This window comes from Glycine soja, chromosome 12 (genome assembly GCF_004193775.1).
Source record: "Glycine soja cultivar W05 chromosome 12, ASM419377v2, whole genome shotgun sequence".
Classification (NCBI taxonomy): domain Eukaryota; kingdom Viridiplantae; phylum Streptophyta; class Magnoliopsida; order Fabales; family Fabaceae; genus Glycine; species Glycine soja.
In genome coordinates this window covers 897,924-917,718 of record NC_041013.1, presented here as the reverse complement: position 1 = coordinate 917,718, position 19,795 = coordinate 897,924, and the positions used below count along the sequence as shown (strand labels likewise).

At 31.6% G+C, this 19,795-nt stretch overlaps 1 protein-coding gene and 1 pseudogene across 2 annotated transcripts; both read left to right on the top strand.

The window, feature by feature from the left end:
- The first annotated feature begins 5,373 nt into the window (after positions 1 to 5,373).
- LOC114378370 (NO-associated protein 1, chloroplastic/mitochondrial-like) lies at positions 5,374 to 11,060 on the top strand. Of its 2 annotated transcripts, none has more exons than XM_028336953.1 (13): positions 5,374 to 5,850; positions 5,936 to 6,121; positions 6,677 to 6,763; positions 6,882 to 6,961; positions 7,225 to 7,306; positions 7,615 to 7,635; positions 8,041 to 8,086; positions 8,866 to 8,984; positions 9,076 to 9,189; positions 9,268 to 9,372; positions 9,479 to 9,568; positions 10,305 to 10,426; positions 10,604 to 11,060. In XM_028336953.1, exons 1-13 carry the CDS (start codon positions 5,479 to 5,481, stop codon positions 10,851 to 10,853), a joined length of 1,674 nt encoding a protein of 557 aa, XP_028192754.1. In that variant the 5' UTR covers positions 5,374 to 5,478; the 3' UTR covers positions 10,854 to 11,060. The 2 variants fall into 2 exon arrangements, with proteins under 2 accessions (XP_028192754.1, XP_028192755.1); XM_028336954.1 differs by having other exon boundaries at positions 5,377 to 5,850; positions 10,305 to 10,414.
- A 7,522-nt stretch (positions 11,061 to 18,582) lies between these two features.
- On the top strand, positions 18,583 to 19,700 carry LOC114379364 (annotated as a pseudogene).
- The last annotated feature ends 95 nt before the right edge of the window (positions 19,701 to 19,795 follow it).

Genomic DNA, 19,795 nt, shown 5'->3' with positions numbered 1-19,795 from the left:
GTTATGTTTACTCTAATGAACTGATGAAGATATGTGATTTGGCTATGAAGATTTGTGCCATGCTTGTTCACTATTTATAGACATGAAAGTGGGTTAGGGAGATTGAGCTGGAAATAATGGAATTCAACAAATAATGTTAGTAGATGACAAAAATATAACAATATTAAAATTAAAAAGGAGGACATTTTCATTAAGGTATGTGTTAGTTGCAAGAGGATATGGACACAGTAGTGTAAGTTACGGAATCTACTTATAGCAGCATGCTGAAGATCATGATTAGAAAATGCCCAGTGGTTATTTGATGTTGGTGGCATAGATTTTTGGAATATATTTATTCAAGTGGTATTATTTTTTTTCATGACGTTGCTCCCCTTTTTATAAGAACTTAGGTGCATTCAATTTGATCAACGAGAAATGTTTTTTTGACACTTAACAGTTTTTCCATTTTGGAAGAAATCCAAATCCCTCACATGCAGTTACATGTTTCTTTCCTCCAAGTCGTTACTCGTTGCATACAGTGTTTTCTTCTAGACTTTTCTTTCTTCTTTTGGCCGATTGGCGTGTTTTGATTTGTTTAGCCTTAGAGTCAAACATTTTTTCGTCCTTTTCTTTTTTAACTTTTGTGAAAAATATCCAATCATTCTAACCCATTTAATGATAATTTTATTTGTTGTTGCTTTATATAACTAGGTTTTTATTCTGTTTAGTCACTTTGATAAAAAAAAACTTAAATAAAAAATTGAAAAAATAACAGAAGTTATTTAATATTTACCTTTTCAAATAATTTAAAGTATTTAATAGAATATAGTTATTACTTTTATATCATGTGTTGTTTTTTTAGTACACAGCATGTGTGCATGACCACACAATAAAATAATTCTTATAAAAATAATTATGCAGCATTGATAAAAAAAATAACCAAGAAGTATTCACCCGAGATTTTTTTTTTTGAAACTTAACTAATTTTTTCATATTCAATCGACTCATTTTTTGATAAAGTGGTATTTCTAGTCATAATCTTTATATCTTGATTAGGGGTCTAATTGTCAAACTATCAGTGCCAACGGCTTTTGATGGTCGGTTCAAATGAATAAATATCTGGATCCCTTATGCTTTTTATTTATAAATTTATACTTTCTTTTTAATTTAGTACTTTGATCCCTGTTCTATTTTTTTTTATTTTTGTCACTCTTTTTTTATTTTGTTATTTTACTATCCAAATTCTTTATCATATTTTACGCTTGTAAGGAAGTCAACGGAATGAATAAATTTATAACTATAGAAAAACTTATATACTAATTAAAAACAATATTAAGGCTTTCAATTTCTGTGATTATTGTCCAAAATTTGTTAAAGATTAGTATTTAGTATTAAGATAAAAACTTTAAATGTGAATTTAGTTGGAATGTGTTGATAGTGTAATTTTTTTTCCATACATCTAATGAGTATTCACCCTATTATCTCGTCATACTATTCATTGATATGATGTAGCAGGTAGATAAATTTCTATTAGAGACATGCATAAAAAAGTTATACTAATACTACATATAATTAAATTAAACTGTAAATTAAAAATAAAATAACTTATTTTTTAATTTAATCTAATAAATTAAATAAACCAATCCAATCTTAATTGTACTGATTTAGTGTGAATTAGTTAATTTAAAAATAAAATCAAATACCCGTAGCTTATATATACCTCTTAGATCCGTCCTTCTGCCCTTATTGCTTGGTTTCCTTAAATGAAGTTTGCAATTTGTATGTTTTGTCCACAAATTAATTCTGAAAATATTTTTCATTTCTTATTACGATTCTTACATAATTTATCCTAATATAATATTAATACGTGATCGATTTGAATATATATTTAATTCATGTAAATATGACTAAATTTGTTTTGAGTATTTCCAAAAAAAAAAAAAGGTTGTAATCCTCACAATTTTTTAAATTATTTTTTTATCATCACTCAATAATATCATGACACATATCTAAAAATATCACGATCAATTATTATATAATGACATGAAATATAATATGTTTAAATGGATGTCATATTCAATGATTATAAAATGTATAAAATTAAACTAAAACTAATAAGTAATAAATTTTTAGAAAAATAAAATAAAATATAACTATGAACTAAAAAATATGCAACTCTTCCAACACATGTAATCTTTTTTAATATTGTTACATATTGCTGCCTAATGTTATCTTATCCGTATGGGTGATTCCTGATTCGTTAAGTTAGGAGATGGATATGAGTGAAGTATGGAACGAAACAGATTCCCATGAAGCTGTCTAGCTTGAACCACATAGATGCCATGAGTTTCATCTCCATGCACATATTTTCTATGAGAATTCAGACATTAGCCACAAACTCGTGCAGATGCAATGGAAAGTGCACTTGATCCATGTTCCTCGTGAAGACAACACCTGTGCGGATTTTATGCCCAATTGAGAACATAGAAAGCAAGCGTATATTTCGATATGTTTACTTTTTCATACATAGAAAGCGGATATTATAATACATACTATTCTTAAACTTCGCGCGACACTTTTTCATACATTACATACATTTCTTTTTCTTTATCTTAGTGATATGTTTACTTTTCCATATCATTTTAATTTTGTGAATTAGATATTCACATAATTTTAATTATGTTATTTTTTGTGTGATATATTAACTTGATAATTTATATTCAACAAAAATGCTAAGATGGCAATGGAGTGTTGATGTGAATGTACTAATGGGGGCATGAATATACTAACATAACAATAGAGTGATACCAAATTATACTCGCTCATTTTTTTTATACTGCAATACTCGCTCAATCTTAATTTCACTTTTTTTAATTATGCAATTTGAGTTTTCATATTTTTTAATATTTAGCATTTAAATTAAGAGAATTTAACTCAGTTGGTTAAGTAACGTGTGAGTTGTTGTAAATTTCTTAGTATTTATCTTCTATTTCACTCGATAAAAAAAGATAAATATTTAACAAATACAAAAAAATAAATACTAATGCTTAGACTTTAATGTTCACCCAAGTGTGAACAAGTAACATCTACCACGCCCTAATACATTTAATATAAATTTAACAAAATTGTTATATGCAAGATTCTTAAGGGAGCTTTAGAAAACCACCAACATATTTTCTGCTATTATATTTGTAAAAAACAAAATTTAATTAATGATATTAATTTAATACTGACTTCTAAATATTTTAATACCTAATATTGTTTGCAAAAAAAATTGCATTTTAAAATAAATTAAAAAAAACAAAGAATCTATTCAATTAATTAATTATATAAAATTTATATTGATTTGAATTATAATGATATTAATATTATCACTTGTGTCATTATAGAAATTACCTCAACAATTCAGATCTTCTGTTTAAGAAACTTTGCTTTCCACGAAGATTTGGTCTCTAACGGTGAAATAAATCAAAATAACAATATCTTAGCTTAAGAAACGTGGGAGGTTGGGATGATACCATAAATCATTAATATTGTACTCTTCACTAGTGGCAAAAAACTAATAAATAAATTATATGAAATTATAGATAATTGCTATCATTGTAAGTAGTCAAGGAAAATAAAAGAAAAAACCAGCCAGTCAACCACCATTGGTTTTTAAGAAGTTTAATAACAAAATAGTTGAAATTTCAATTGTATTATAACTCAGGTTTGTAATAGAATCGTATTTCCTTGCCAAGCTATACGTTTGCCAGTCCCTTTTTTATTCCGTGAAGGAAAGTTTTACATGGAATGGAACAGAGAAAAATGAGATGGAATTCTGAACCTGCACACATCATCATGGTATAACAGAAATTCTGGACCCATTTATCGTCAGTGACAAAAAGAAAAACGTCTCCACTCTTATCATCTATTAAAAAAAAGTGTTTGGCAAAATTCAGAAAGAAATTATGCATATACATGCCCGTGTGATGCGAGATGTGACTGAAAGTCCGAAAAAATGGTTTCAAATCCTCAATTTTTACTTCAGTTTAATTGTACTTATTTTAGCAAAGGTGACAAACCCTGTATCCAACAATTTACACGAGACTACTTTATAATGGTGTATGTCAAAATTTATTTACCTTAATTTCTCTCTTTCTTGGATACTCTGGATACGTCCCTGCTATTAAGTTATGATCGTTAAACAAAAACTAAACCTTGAAGCTGAGCCTTCCCGGATGAATTGCCTGATTTACTTATCAAGTTCCCCTCCCATGCATCATTAATTCAGTATTATACAGCTGGTAAATTATTGTTTGAAGCTTTGTCCTTGGCTTTTGTGTATGTAACTTGTTATAGTAGTTTGGTTCGATATACAATTGTGACTGATTTGTAATTTACAGAAGAGATTCCAACTTTTAAGTTGTAGACAATTCTCGTTGTATATAAGGTCCTTATAAGTGATGCCCGAAGTTAAAATAAACACTCCTTTAAGTTATATAGCATCAACAAAATAAGCAAGAATAACAGTGTTTCTTTTTACAACGTGATATTTAGGCTGTATTTGTATTTGCGTTTACCACGATAAAGCTTCCTTGCCGGTTAAAAACCATAAAACTTCCCTTCTGTAAAACTCTACACAAAGTAAAATTCAATCACAATTGCTAGGGTCATCTTTTTTTGGGAAAGTAAATTCCACAAGTAGTTGCCGAAAAGGATAATTTTGAGAAAAACAAAACAAATATGCAAAGAGGGTGTGCTTAGAAATTTAAGGAGATATATTTAACCATTACCCTTGATGTAAGGTTTTATTCTGATCCTTCAATTTTTTTTATTCATAAAAATTATACGGTACAAAATGTTTATAACAATTCATAATGAGTACTTAATTAATTGAACTAGACATCTTAATTTTGATAGTTTGATCTTAAAATGTTTAACAAATTGGTTATTCCCCTTCTTTCCATTTAAAAAACATCAATCTTTTGTAAATGTGAGTTGAATAAAGATTTTAGTCTTGAGGGGTAAAACAATGACATTCATTAAACTGTTTTATACTATTTAAAATATAAGAAAATTCATTTAAACTGTTTTCATTAGAATGCATAAATAACGTAATCAATTAAATTTATTGAGTTTCACAATAATCATCTTAAAAGTTATGTTTAAAATATTTTTATTATTATTTGAATGTACATTTTTAATTAAGATTAAACTAAAATGAAACTATAAAATCATAGTGAGAATAAGTAAAACTAAAAATTCAAATAAAAATAAAAAGTTATATCAAAAGAGAAAAGGCATATTTAAAAAATAAATTAATAATATAAAGGCTGATATTTGATGTGTAAATATAAATGGACCATGGGGGGTTTGGGCCATCTTGGCAGAAACAGTGAGTCGGACCCGAAAAAAGCATGCTGCATTAAACGGCAATTCGTTTCGTTTCCATTTCGCAACAGTATTATTTTGTTTCTACGTGATTTCCCGGCAAAGCAAAACCTCAGCAACAAAACAATGGCGCTTAAAACCCTATCCACTTTCCTCTCACCTCTTTCTCTTCCCAACACCAAATTCCCGCAATTCCTCACCATCAAGCCTTCCCTCATTCTCTGCGAATTCCCTCGCTCTCAGAAATCGCGTTTGCTCGCCGCCGATTCGGAAGGCACCGGCGCCGCCGCTCCTTCTCCCGGCGAGAAGTTCCTCGAACGCCAGCAGTCCTTCGAAGATGCTAAGATCATTCTCAAAGAAAACAAGAAGAAGAGAAAGAAGAAAGACAATGCTATAAAAGCTTCTAGAGCCGTCGCTTCTTGCTACGGCTGCGGCGCTCCGTTACACACTTCCGATGCCGATGCCCCTGGCTACGTTGATCCCGAAACCTATGAATTGGTATTGTGTCAATATAGGTTGAATTTTGGAAGCATCATTTTTGCTGAATTTCGAAACGCTGATTGCGTGCTTGCCTGTGTTGCAGAAGAAGAAACACCACCAGCTTCGAACCGTTCTGTGTAGGCGGTGCCGGCTTTTGTCTCATGGCAAGATGATAACTGCCGTTGGAGGGCACGGAGGATATCCTGGCGGTAAATTATTCGTCACTGCTGAAGAGCTTCGAGAAAAGTTGTCTCACCTGCGTCACGAGAAAGCTCTAATCGTCAAATTGGTAAATCAACCGCTGCAACATTTTCTCTTTAAACGAATCTGAATAAATGACTTAAGAAATGTGAACTGATCACGTGTAGAATTAGGATATTGAATGGGTTCCGTGGTGAAATCCTTTTGGCTTTTGCATTTGTATTTAGCTTAGGTGTTTTAGAATTTTTGCTATAAGGAACAATTCAATTGAATGGGTTCTTAGTGAAATTTCTGACATCTCTTAAAGTTACATTCAGTTTATTTTGTGAAAAATAGAAGCTCAAAGCATATAGTGCAATAAGGAGAACATTATCAATTGTAAGGATGGAAATTACCTGAAAATCTGACTCGACTTTGGATTTGATAAATAATTAAGACTATGCTAACAATTTGAAGGTAAAAACTAAAACCATGCTCTTATTTTATTCAGTGAAAAAATTTGTCACCTGAGACATTTCAATTATCATAAAAGATTTCATATATTCTGCTGTAGTTAAAGTGTCTTTTGTTTATTTCTAATCAAAGATAATGAATGAAAGGAATAGAGCTTCTTCATCTAACTTGTTGAAGTAACCACTTCTAGGTTGATATTGTTGACTTCAATGGCAGTTTTTTGTCTCGTGTGCGAGATCTTGCTGGTTCTAATCCAATAATATTGGTGGTGACTAAGGTAATAATATTCATGCAGCTTATTCTTGTTTTAAATATGATTTTTTTAGTAGATGTATGATAGGATTTGAATTTACAAATATGTGCTTTTCACATTTAACAGAATGTCTTCTTTGTAGGTTGATCTCCTTCCTAGAGATACTGATCTTCATTGTGTTGGGGATTGGGTTGTAGAGGCTACTATGAGAAAGAAGCTAAAGTAGGTATCTTCTTTACAATAAATTATTTATTAATTATTAACTTTAAGTTTACTAAGTGGTGTCTTGTTCAATTATATAGCATTCAAAGTTAACAATGAGAAGGCATTTGCAAAATTGCATACATTTGGTGTTAAGCATTGCTTTAGGATAAAATCCAATCCTTCTTCTTTTACTTTTATTTTTATGTGTTACTGAGGAAAACTTTATAACCTAAGTTGAAAATTTTAACTTATCTAATTTTAAATTCTGATATTCATTGCAGTGTTCTCAGTGTCCATCTGACCAGTTCCAAATCATTGGTTGGAATAACTGGAGTGATATCGGAAATCCAGAAAGAGAAGAAGGTTCTTTTCTCTGTCATGGGTTACATTTTTCTTTTTAGATGATTTAAAAGTTTCTTTTGGGAAGAAAGTTGTTGATACGTTGCTGTTTAATTTTACATCTGAGATGGCATACACTTTGTTATCCATATATATAAAGGTGTTGAATTTGTACTGCAAATGTTATGACACTTATGACTGATGTTGATACTTGAAAATCATTTTGCCTTTAAAATAAATTATAGAGTTCAATTCACATGTTACTGTTAACTTTTTTCTTATTTTTCTCTCTACTGAAATTCCTTTTTTTTTTTTTTTCTTTTTATGTGTAGGGACGAGATGTTTACATTCTGGTAAGTCTCTGAATTGGAAGTTTTATATGCTTAAGCAGATGATGATTGACAAACAAGCTGATGTTCCTACAATAATGTTTTTATTGAATTGTCAATGGAATTCCTGTGCTCGTGATACCCTTGGCTCTTATTTGCATGTAATTGAAGGATCCAGATTTTAAATTGCACTTATTTCTTATTTTTCTTTTCCTAATGTAAAACATGTACTAGTCTAAATTTCAGTTCCCACGCTTGGAAGACAGGTAGCTTTAGCATTTATTGTCTCGTTTTCACATATAACACAAATCTTACATTTTCTTGATTGTGTATTTGTTTGTGTATAAAAATATTTTTCCTCTAGTCATTAAGCTCCTAAATTCATCAGTTCGCCTAGGAAATCAATCAAATACAATTTTTATATTTCAGGGTTCAGCTAATGTTGGGAAATCTGCTTTCATCAATGCTTTACTAAGTAAGTTATATTTCCATGCAATCCTAAATATTAGGACTTGGCTTGTTTGTTTTCTATGATTGAAAATTGCTGTGAGTGCTAAATATATATTGCTTTTATATGTTGAATTCCTGTGTTGTCTTGTACAGAAGTTGGTATTAGTTTCTGCTTTTATGGTCATAGTTTGCATTGTGCTTGAACACTTTCATTCTTTCGATGCTGAACATGCCCCATTCAATCCATAACTGAAAAGAGAAAACAACAAAGAACCAAGGGGGGACATGGAACCAGAGTACCAGACCCTTGGAAGGCCAGAACAAAACTACTTATACCTATAAATACAAGAACGAACATGATGTAAATGCCACACAAGAATAATCAGCTATATATGATAACTGCAACCTCATCTAACAGTTGTCCAGCCATCTGATTCTGACAACCCACCGGCCTCTTATCGGTGACCAGTTGCTGGAGCCTATTTGCTGGTAAAGACGACAAACCGAGTTCCCCCTTACCCAACTTGCCGGAATTCAGGGAACATGGAATTGAAGCAGTTGTGCTGGAAGCCCGCTGACAATGTAGGCTTGTATTGTTCATATGATATACAGCAGCCTTTATAAAAAAAATTTCTTTGGCTTTCTGCTGTCAAATCACTTTTTGCATAGCTCAAAAGGAACTCTGTTGAACTTTATTATTAAATTGTTTTCCTTAATTATCTCTTGTTTTGACTATCATTTAGGCAATTCCAAGTTTTCAGGTATGCCTTTTCTCCATCTTGACTTTTTAATATTTGTTGTCAGAAACAATGGCTATAAATGATCCAGTGGCTGCATCTGCACAAAGATACAAACCAATACAATCTGCAGTTCCTGGAACTACCTTAGGGCCAATTCAAATTAATGCTTTCCTAGGAGGAGGGGTATGTTATTCTGATAGAAATTAATTCAAATAAATGATGCAGTGGCTGCTGTATATGTATTAATTTGTTTATTTTTTCATTACTCATGCAGAAATTGTACGACACTCCTGGAGTTCATCTCTACCATAGGCAAACTGCAGTTGTTCATTCTGAAGATCTACCCATCCTTGCTCCACAAAGCCGACTGAGGGGCCTGTCTTTCCCAGTATGTTCTTTTCAAAACTGTTTTAGGACATTTTACCATCATAAGTAATGCTAACTTCATTGTCATTGTTATTGCTAGAGTTCTATAGTATCTTCAGTAGAGGAAGGAGCTTCCACCATAGTGAATGGCTTGAATGCATTTTCAATATTTTGGGGAGGTCTTGTTAGAATTGATGTCTTGAAGGTTTTTATTATATACTTCCAAATTTTACATCTTGTCATAGGACAATTTATTAGAATTCAATCCCTATTCCTTGTCTAAATAATGCCATCAGTCCTGATAATTTCAGGTTCTCCCAGAAACTTGTTTGACATTTTATGGACCCAAGAGAATACCAATTCATATGGTACCCACAGAGCAAGCAGTTGAATTTTATCAGGTATTGAGATTCAATCTGTTTAGAGAAACTATAACAGACTAGACTCAATAATGTTGCTTACATCTGGCCTAAACTGTAGTTCACAAAACACTTGAGCTGTTTGTGCTTGCAAAGTTGAGAAACTAAGTTTATGTTCGATTCTAAGAATCATTGGAAAAACAATGTTGCTTTTTTTTCTCATGTAATAAAAAAAATTGAGAATGCCATTTTATGATGGGTTTACTGCCATCAGGTTGTAGATTTTTTGCTTCTGTTTACTAGAACATGATACCTGAACAAAAGAACAGTATTTGGTGCTACTGCTGCTATGGTTTCATATGTTTTGTTGCCTAATTAGGGGTGAAGAACCTATTTCACTTCAATAATATTATATAGCCTGTGTCAACATACTTAGGTGGAATTTATAATTACTTCTAGTTGTGTATATGCGGAGTTGCATTAGACTCTGGATTCTCTCTTTTTTCACTGCTTTGCCTCTTGCAAACTGACTTTATCTTTGTTTGTCGTGGGCAACTTTGGTCCTTTATTCTCTATTCTCTTTCTATATGAGAAGTGTGGTAGCGATATGCACAGATATTGTCATATGATAGATCTATTAATTTTGATTGTTGATCTATGAATATTTTTCTCCACTTATCTCTTCATGTCAACAAAAATTTGTATTTTGTCACACTTGTAAATTTAAGGATCTTACTACCCCTAACCTTAATGAGGGTGTTATTCTTTATTGTCTCAGACAGAACTTGGAGTTCTGCTGACCCCACCAAGTGGAGGAGAAAATGCTGAGAACTGGAAAGGACTTGAATCAGAACGTAAATTGCTAATTAAATTTGAAGATGTGGACAGGTATGATCCCAAGTTAGTTCTGTTATAGATACTTTTAGATGTAAAAGGTTTTACAATTTATTTTGGCATTCGAATTCTGAAACCTTGTTTAGCTCATTCGGTGTTGATTGATGAGCCATTTCAACCAAAAATGTTAACATTTATAATAAATAGTTAAATATGAAATTTCTTGTTTTTCTATTTGGGCAGACCAGCTTGTGATATAGCTATATCAGGTCTAGGATGGTTTACTGTTGAGCCAGTTAGTCGGTCACTCAAAATCTCACAACCAAAACCGGTAGAGACTGCTGGGGAATTGATTTTGGCTGTGCACGTCCCCAAGGCTGTTGAGATTTTTGTGAGGTCACCAATACCAGTAGGCAAGGCTGGAGCAGAGTGGTACCAGTATGTAGAATTAACAGAGAAACAAGAGGAAATGAGACCAAAATGGTACTTTTAAATTCTGTGTGTTGTATGTATTATTACTACTTGGAGAGAGAAAGAAGGGGGTTGCATTTTCATTTCTGACTTCTCCGACCGACCCATTTTCCATGTATTATTAATGTGATCAGTTTTCAAGTTGTACAACGATGACATCCTTTCAAAAGGAGGGAAATTTAAAGATAGCAAAGAGATGACATTTTAGTATTTTACCATTTTCTCTCAATGTGAGCTGTTGGTAAATATTTGTGTTTTAATTTAAAATTTATAAATATATATTAATTCTATTTTATAAAATAATATTTATTTTAGATTTTCTTAAGATTTTGTTTTAATGAGTCAAACTAGTTTGTTATATTTGTTGTGACAACTGTATGTTGGTTTTCCAACGGTCATATTTCTAACGGTCATATTTTGTTGTTGCAAAATGCCTATATATATCTATCTCCTCTTTTCTAGAAATGACAGACTGAGAGCTCTGGTTTCTTTCTGCCAAAAATTTATCTCTTTCTTTTCCTATACAAAACTTAATTTTTGTGAGAGCAAGAGCATTGGTGTTCATAAGGTTCGGGGATCCTTTCGCTGCACACGATCGGAACCAACGGGTTGTCGTATCTTGGGAGAGGAGCGCAATCAGAATTTCTTACCCGTGCAGTGGGGGCGTTTTCTCTCTAAGGATAGCGTTTACGCGCTTCAACCCAGGCTATTTAATTCTTTCCCTTGATTTAATTTTTCCTTGTGCTCATTGTATGATATAATTCATTATTTATGTGCTATCAATTAAATTTAATTTGCTATTGTTATTTTGTTATTTAATTCAAGACTATGCATCTTCTTCATATTTATTTTCCTTCATTTTGGTTTTATTTTTCCAACAGTCTTAGAGAGAAAAATCGTTATCACTTTCTTCTTGCATAGTCTTTTCTACAGTAGCATTCTATTTTACCAAAATATCTGTTGAAAATTAATGGATGAAGACACAATGTATTATGTTTTATTAAAAATGTTTTATTATATTATTTCATTTCCTTAAATTTTTACATTAGTGAGAAATTGTTGAAAAATATTTTCTTATAATTTGAGATTTACAATATATTTTCTTCACTAATGGTGGTTTTGAAGAGAAAATGCTTTTAGAATTAGTTTATGTGAAAAACTAAAAGCATACTTCTAATTTCATTCCTATATGATTAGAAAACTATCTTTTACTTGGTTAAATGATCCTGTGAACACAAGTCTTTAAAATCAGGACATTTGTTGTTTGGTTTTTAATTTTTATTGTTTAACGTTATTATTAATGCTGCAAGTATTTTGTTGTTACATGTTGACTGATTGTCTCTTTATTTATAACTCATTGATAAAAGATAAGCCTGTGAAAATATAACACACAAAAATAATAAAATAAATACTTTGGTGAAACTTTATATTTTGCATGTCGTATTCTTAAAAGAGTACCTTATAAACAAAAAAAAAATTATGAGCTATGAAAAAAAAAAAGAACCAAATTTGAAATATCTTAAAGTGTGGGGTGTCTAGTAAAGGTTAATATCCCTATTAATAAGAAAAGGAAAATTGAAAAAAAAATATTAATTATATTTTGTTGGATATTTTTTACATAATACTACTTATAGATTCTTAGTTATTAATTCAGAAGTATCTGAAATTTCTAATGGTACTATTATGGAGTCTAGAGATGTGACTTTCTTTGAAAATATTTTTTCTTGAAAAATAAATTATTAAATCTTTGTATGGTTTGAAACAAGCTCCAAAGCATTGACACAAAAGTTTGATTAAGTTATTCTTTTGTATGATTTTCAAATTAATGATAGTGATAAATGTGTGTATGTGAAACAATTTGATGATAATGGATGCGTCATTTTATGTTTGTATCTGGATGACATATTGATATTTGGTAGTAATATGTATTTCATAAATGATGTGAAGTTTTTCTTGTTTAGAAATTTTGGTATGAAAGACCTTGGTTGTGTAGATGTGATTTTGGGTATTAAGCTTATAAAGAAAAATGATGGCATGACTTTTACCCAATCTTAGTATGTTGAAAAGCTGTTGAAGAAGTTTAATTATTTTGATGTGAAACCTGTTTCTACTCCTTATGACTCATCCATCAAGCTAAAGAAAAATTTGGGTAAAGGAATTTCTTCACATAAATATTCTCAAATTATCGGTTCTTTGTTGCATTTGACAAACTTCTCTAGGCCTGACATTGTATATGCAGTTGGTAGATTAGGAAGGTATACTAATAATCCTGATCATTCTCATTGGATTGCATTAGAAAGAGTTTTTAGATACTTAAAAGGAACCATCAATTATGGCATTCATTATACATGTTTTCCTGCAGTAATTGAGGGGTTTAGTGATGCAAATTGGATTTCTGATTCTGATGAAACAAAATCAACAAGTGGTTATGTTTTTACTTTAGCCGGTGGTGCAGTATCATGGAAATCTGCTAAACAAACTATTATTTCACGTTCTACTATGGAAGCAGAAATTATTGCTTTAGATACTGCTACTAGTGAGGCTGAGTTTCTTAAAAATTTGTTATGTGATCTACCATTGTTGAATAAGCCTATACCTCCAATTCCAATGCATTGTGATAGTCAAGTTGCTATATCTAAAGTTACTAGCAAAAATTTTAATGAAAAAAGAAGACACTTAAGAGTGAGACATAAGTCTATCAGAAATTTGATTTCTCATGGTGTCATTTCTCTTGACTTTGTCAGGTCAGAAAATAATATTGCGGATCCGCTTACAAAAGGGTTGACGCGTCAACAAGTACTTGAGTCGTCGAGGGGAATGGGATTAAAGCCCATTATTTAGTTACAACAATGGACACCCGTCTCCGTGTGATTGGTGATCCCATGAATGGAGTTCAACGGGTAACAACGAAATTGTTTGTTGACTAAGGTACACCAAAATGAAATTTGGCGGAGTTGTTCCGTTTCTCATTCCTATGACGAGGTGTATTATAAATTGTGGCAATATTAAGGTTGAGGTATTTATATATGTGTATTTTTGATAAAAAAAAAAAAACAAAATACCTCTTAATGAATCCGATGACAATTATTGTAGGGGTGAGGGTCACAACTCACTTTTTGAGGATTCACCTAGTGAGTGTGGTGGTGGGGCCGCCACTGTGAGATATGGGCTAATCTCTAAAGGACACTCACGAAACAAGATACAAGCGCAAGGCCGTGTAACGCGCTACCACTTATTAGAACCTAATTGAATGCCAATATTGTAGGGGTTGTGTACTAAAGTCCGGTTAAAGAATATGTAGTTCAAGACAATCAAGTCACTACATTTTTCTCGGATGGAAGTTCATAAACACTAGGTATAAGGCTCAAACCCGGAAGGTTCCTTATACCGAAATACAATATCACATGCTCTTACTCTTATGTTTTTATACAAATTATCTTTTAGAAAATATACTTTAAAATTTTAAATTATGTGGGGGAATGTTGGTAAATATTTGTGTTTTAATTTAAAATTTATAAATATATATTAATTCTATTTTATAAAATAATATTTATTTTAGATTCTCTTAAGATTTTGTTTTAATGAGTCAAACTAGTTTGTTATATTTGTTGTGACAACTGTATGTTGGTTTTCCAACGGTCATATTTCTAACGGTCATATTTTGTTGTTGCAAAATGCCTATATATATCTATCTCCTCTTTTCTAGAAATGACAGACTGAGAGCTCTGGTTTCTTTCTGCCAAAAATTTATCTCTTTCTTTTCCTATACAAAACTTAATTTTTGTGAGAGCAAGAGCATTGGTGTTCATAAGGTTCGGGGATCCTTTCGCTGCACACGATCGAAACCAACGGGTTGTCGTATCTTGGGAGAGGAGCGCAATCAGAATTTCTTACCCGTGCAGTGGGGGCGTTTTCTCTCTAAGGATAGCTTTTACGCGCTTCAACCCAGGCTATTTAATTCTTTCCCTTGATTTAATTTTTCCTTGTACTCATTGTATGATATAATTCATTATTTATGTGCTATCAATTAAATTTAATTTGCTATTGTTATTTTGTTATTTAATTCAAGACTATGCATCTTCTTCATATTTATTTTCCTTCAAAAGGAGGGAAATTTAAAGATAGCAAAGAGATGACATTTTAGTATTTTACCATTTTCTCTCAATGTGAGCTGCGTAGAGTATGAAATGTTTAGATTCTTCATAAATTTTCTCATGTAAAATTTCACTCTTGCTACCATGAATGAATCCTTAAATGCGCCAGTTTCAGCAAAGGGATTAGATTGTTAATGACTTTTCTATGCCAGTTTATATATATATATATATAAAACTTTTGCGAGGGATTAACTTTTGACTGTAATTTTATTTCAGAATTTATCATTAAATTAAAAGTTTCTATTATACAACATTTTTACTACTGCAATTATACATCATTTTAATATATCATTATTAATGTAATAAATGTTTTTTTAAAATATATGGAAATAAAAACTACTTGATTATTTTCTTATTGTTATTTTAAAAATTTGATACAAATAGGTTAGGCAACAGGTAGCACATGTTTATAAGATGGGAATCAAGTTACTGTAGAATTGATATTTTAACATGGCATATTAATAAAGATATGTCTTAATCTATACAAATATATAAAGAAAATATTTTTTTGGTGTTCATTTTTACTTGGTTGATTTTTTCTCTAAATTAATCGAGAAATTATCCGTTAATATCCTTTTCTTCAATTGCTCATGTACACAACTTCAAGTGCTTTACAGTGATTGCGGGTAAACATTCAGTTACAAATTCTTCTGCCGACGACTTTCAAGATTTTAATTCTTAAATAAAAAACCCACCAATTTCTAAAAACTCTATAACTACCAGTACGCATGACAATACGTTTCATTCTTTGCGTGGAACTGTTCTCTTCTCTCACTCACCCTCTTTTTCTTTTCTTTATGTAAAACTCTCTTTTTCTTAATTTCTTGCTGACGACGCTTCCTTCTTCATTGTTTTTTTCTTGCTAATAATATTACATATTTAGATTATGTGTGCTTTGGTTGATTATCTGTTACTTTTTCAGATGCGCTGCAAGTTAGCATGTTCTTGGTGAGAGTAAAAATAGAACGATCGATGACCATTGATGTAGTGAAGATTGATAGGACATCTTCCTTAATTTCTTTTTTATTTTTTTCTTAAGGACATGAATGTATTGCAGGTATTCATGTTTCTCTTCATTTTATATAATGTTAGAATACTTTCTCATTCTGTATTTTTACTATCAAATAATCCTCTTTTATTAGTAATATAAATTCCTTAATTTTGTTTGATGGAGCCACATTGCATGAAGGGAGTTGCTGCCGATGAACATGATACCAGTAAGCCATCTGCGTATAAAAATAATGCAGTGAATCAATCTTCGTCAGATGCCATAAATTCTATTACTGACAGTAAATGCATTGCCACTCTAAATTGGCATTTGAAATTGAATTTTTTTGTTGATTTTTATTTGATAATTTTTTTACTTAATTTAGTTTCTACTGTTCTTTCTAGGAGGAGCATTGCATAACTAATATGTGACTATCATGCGCCCAATTTGTTCTTTCTCGTAGTGCATTCTTTTAAAATTTTAAAAGCTTCATCCATTGAACTACATTGTCTAACTAATTATTTTTACTTTGATCTCTTTGCTGCCACCATCTGTCCAAGTAATTGAGCAGAACAAAAAAAAAAAAAAAGTGATCTTCACAGATTTTTTGTTTCTCACTTTTTTTTTTCATTTGTTTTATATATCATCAAAGTAATGTATCTCATTACTTTCTCTGTTGTTTTGTTGTATTTCTGTCTCTTAAATTCTATATCGGATCTTGTAAAAAATTTGATTTTGGCAGGAATTTGGATTTTGATATTATTTTACTTGAGGTCAAATTGAAAATACTAGGGTTATAATTTTTTAATTCAGTAATTTATTTTAAAATAAAAAACTATATCTTTGTTTTTAATTCAGTTATTTATAAAAAAAATGTTATCTTTTGTTTTTAATTCAGTTATTACAAGGAAACTGAGTAATTTCTTTTCTTTTTCTTTTTGTACAGCAACCTCAGTAGTTTTTATAATTATTTGATTCGAAAACAAATTGGACAATTTTAGAAAATGCTGATGCTGAAAAGAGTGTAATGGAAATGGAAAATTTTATTTTAAAAAATTAATATTGAAAGAATAGTGAATTAAACTTTAAAATTAAAAAATTGATCCTAGATAAGCCGCCACATGGGTTGGCGGTTATAGTTAGTTTTTGTTTTGAAATGCTACATTAACATCGTTTAGGAAACGGTATGCATCTGAAGAAGCATCTCCAACTGCTTATTTATGTAACGTACGTATCCTACGGACTTGTAATTCATTTCTGTGTCTCCCTCTCTTGCTTTGCTACAATCACGACAATGGCTCCATCTTGTCACTTCCCGTTTTCATGAATCTGTCACCCGCAATGCACTTCGCTCTTATCTCTCTGACTTTATCTCCACTTTCTTCTATGTCTTTCTGGTCGTTGGCGCTGGAAGGCAAATTGTCTCATTGGGGTCTTTTTACAAATTATTTTTCGGAATGAGATTGTTTGTAAAGATTTTTTAATGGAAGCTGTTTTGTATGTGAAAAATGTCATTTTATTTAATTGGGAGGGGTTCTTTTTTATAGTAATTAAATAAAATGATGCTTTTTTAAAGCGTATTTTCTCCTTAAAAAAAGCGTATTTCCAATGTTTCTTTTTTTATAGCAATTAAATCAAATAACGTTTTTTTAGCGTATTTCCTCCTTAAAAAAAAGTATCGTATTTTCAACATACCTCTTCTGCACACAAGCCTGCGTCTTCTTCACGTCATGTAAAGATCTGCCAAATCGCTAGAAGGAATGGCGAGTCCCCTCCCAAACCTGCATCTCGCCATTCATGCTGGCGATATGCATGCATGGTGGCATTTTCCACGTACAAAACAGTCCCCCATTGGAAAATCTTTACAAACAACCCCATTCCGGGAAATAGTTTGTAAAAAGACCCCTAAGCGGCAATTTGCCGGCGCTGGAATGCCCTCACGTGAGTACCCTTAACTTCCAAGTTTCATGCATATTCTCTGCAAAGTTATGTTTCTTTCCATTACCTGATAATTAGTACACGTGCATATTCTTGTTCTTTCTTGCCTTTTCAACATAAAATTGATGTATAATCATAACCATGAAGAAAAACAAGGATTTTCGAAACAGAAGAAAAAATGGAATTAGATCAATTTCCAAAGCCATTATGGGGGTTATTTATGTTTTTCTTTTTTGGCACATGTTACGCATGAAAAGGATTCAGGTCATATTAGACAAGTTCTCGTTTTTAATGCAAATCAATATGTATAATCATAACGTACATATATAAAATCAGATAGTTTTTTAAGTTGCAAGTCCTTACGAACCTAATTATTTCCCTGGCATTCTGTTTTGCCATTTAATTTCATTTAGTTGTTATTGTTTCTTTTCTTTTTTTTTTCGAATAGTGATGGGGTTGTAATAAGAAAAATGCATGCCTCTTTCTTGTTTTCATGGAGAATTTTGTCTTATAAGTTATCTTCTTACAAATAAAGGATAAAATAATTTGCCGCATATAGTGTGAAATTGGTTACCAGAATTTCAGCATGTTGTTTACAATGTTCATTACTCGGAGAGTGTAAGCCATTTGAAATTCAATAAGAAGTTCATGCAATAATTGGTGTTGGAGAAATGACAGGGAAGTTGATGGCTGATGCTTCACTGAACCCAACAAGTTTGGTTGTGGTTGGCATTGCAAGCGCATTTGCTTTGTCTTCTGTTCTTTATATCGCATGGTCTCAGGTGGACACGTGAATCCGGCTGTGACCTTTGCAATGGCAGTGGGAGGCCACGTTAGTGTACCAACCGCTCTCTTTTACTAGGTTGCTCAACTCAGAGCCTCTGTTATGGCTTGCCATTGTTCTAAGGGTAATTGTTGTTGGAATGGTAATGTTTTCCACTTTTTTTTTTCCTAACATAAATCAATCTTCATTTCAATTTTTATATTCTTTTTCAGTCTTTACAATTACGACATTGAACATAATCCTTACCAAAATGGCATTTGTATATCAATTGAATGGTTATGCATTTGCAGTATGAACTTTTGCACAGTCAATCAATTAAAAATCATCGTTAAATCTAACATTTAAGATAATTATTATAAAAGTCAACAACTTAATTAGTGATACATGTAAAATTAATTAACATTGTATAACCTATTTTCTCTGTCTGTGTCATCGTATGTGTTATGGCTTGTGTGACATGTCCATGTTATTAACTCTCTTTGGTTTTGTTTATGTATTTTCAGCATGTTCCAACATAGCATCGGTGTTAGAGGGTATTCTGACATTTGTTTTGGTGTACACAGTGTATGCAGCCAGGGACCCTAGGCATGGTCCAATGAGTTCCACTGGCATACTTGTAGTTGGCTTAATGGCTGGGGCAAGTGTCTTGGCCACAGCTCCATTCTCCGGCGGCTCAATGAACCCTGCATGTGCTTTTGGCTCGGCTGCCATTGCAGGCAGTTTCAGGAACCAAGGAGTGTATTGGGTTGGACCCTTGATTGGTGCTACAATAGCTGGCCTTCTTTATGACAATGTGCTGTTCCGATCTCAACCCACAGATTCAATTCAAGGAATTGGGGTGTAAACTCTAGTGTTATGCAATAAATTAAATCCTACTAGTGTTGAACATTTTGTATTTCTTAATAGCTTTATTATAGTATCGTGACCGAAGACTTGTTAAACTTATCCCATGTTATGCTAGGAAGTGTTATGGAAAATCTGACATGGGCTTGTATTAGTGTAGGATAACATTTTCACCTATGTAGCAGTTTGTTCTTGCTAATTCCTAATGTTTTTTTTTAACATGAATAGTTATATTTACTCCATTTGTACTATAGTCT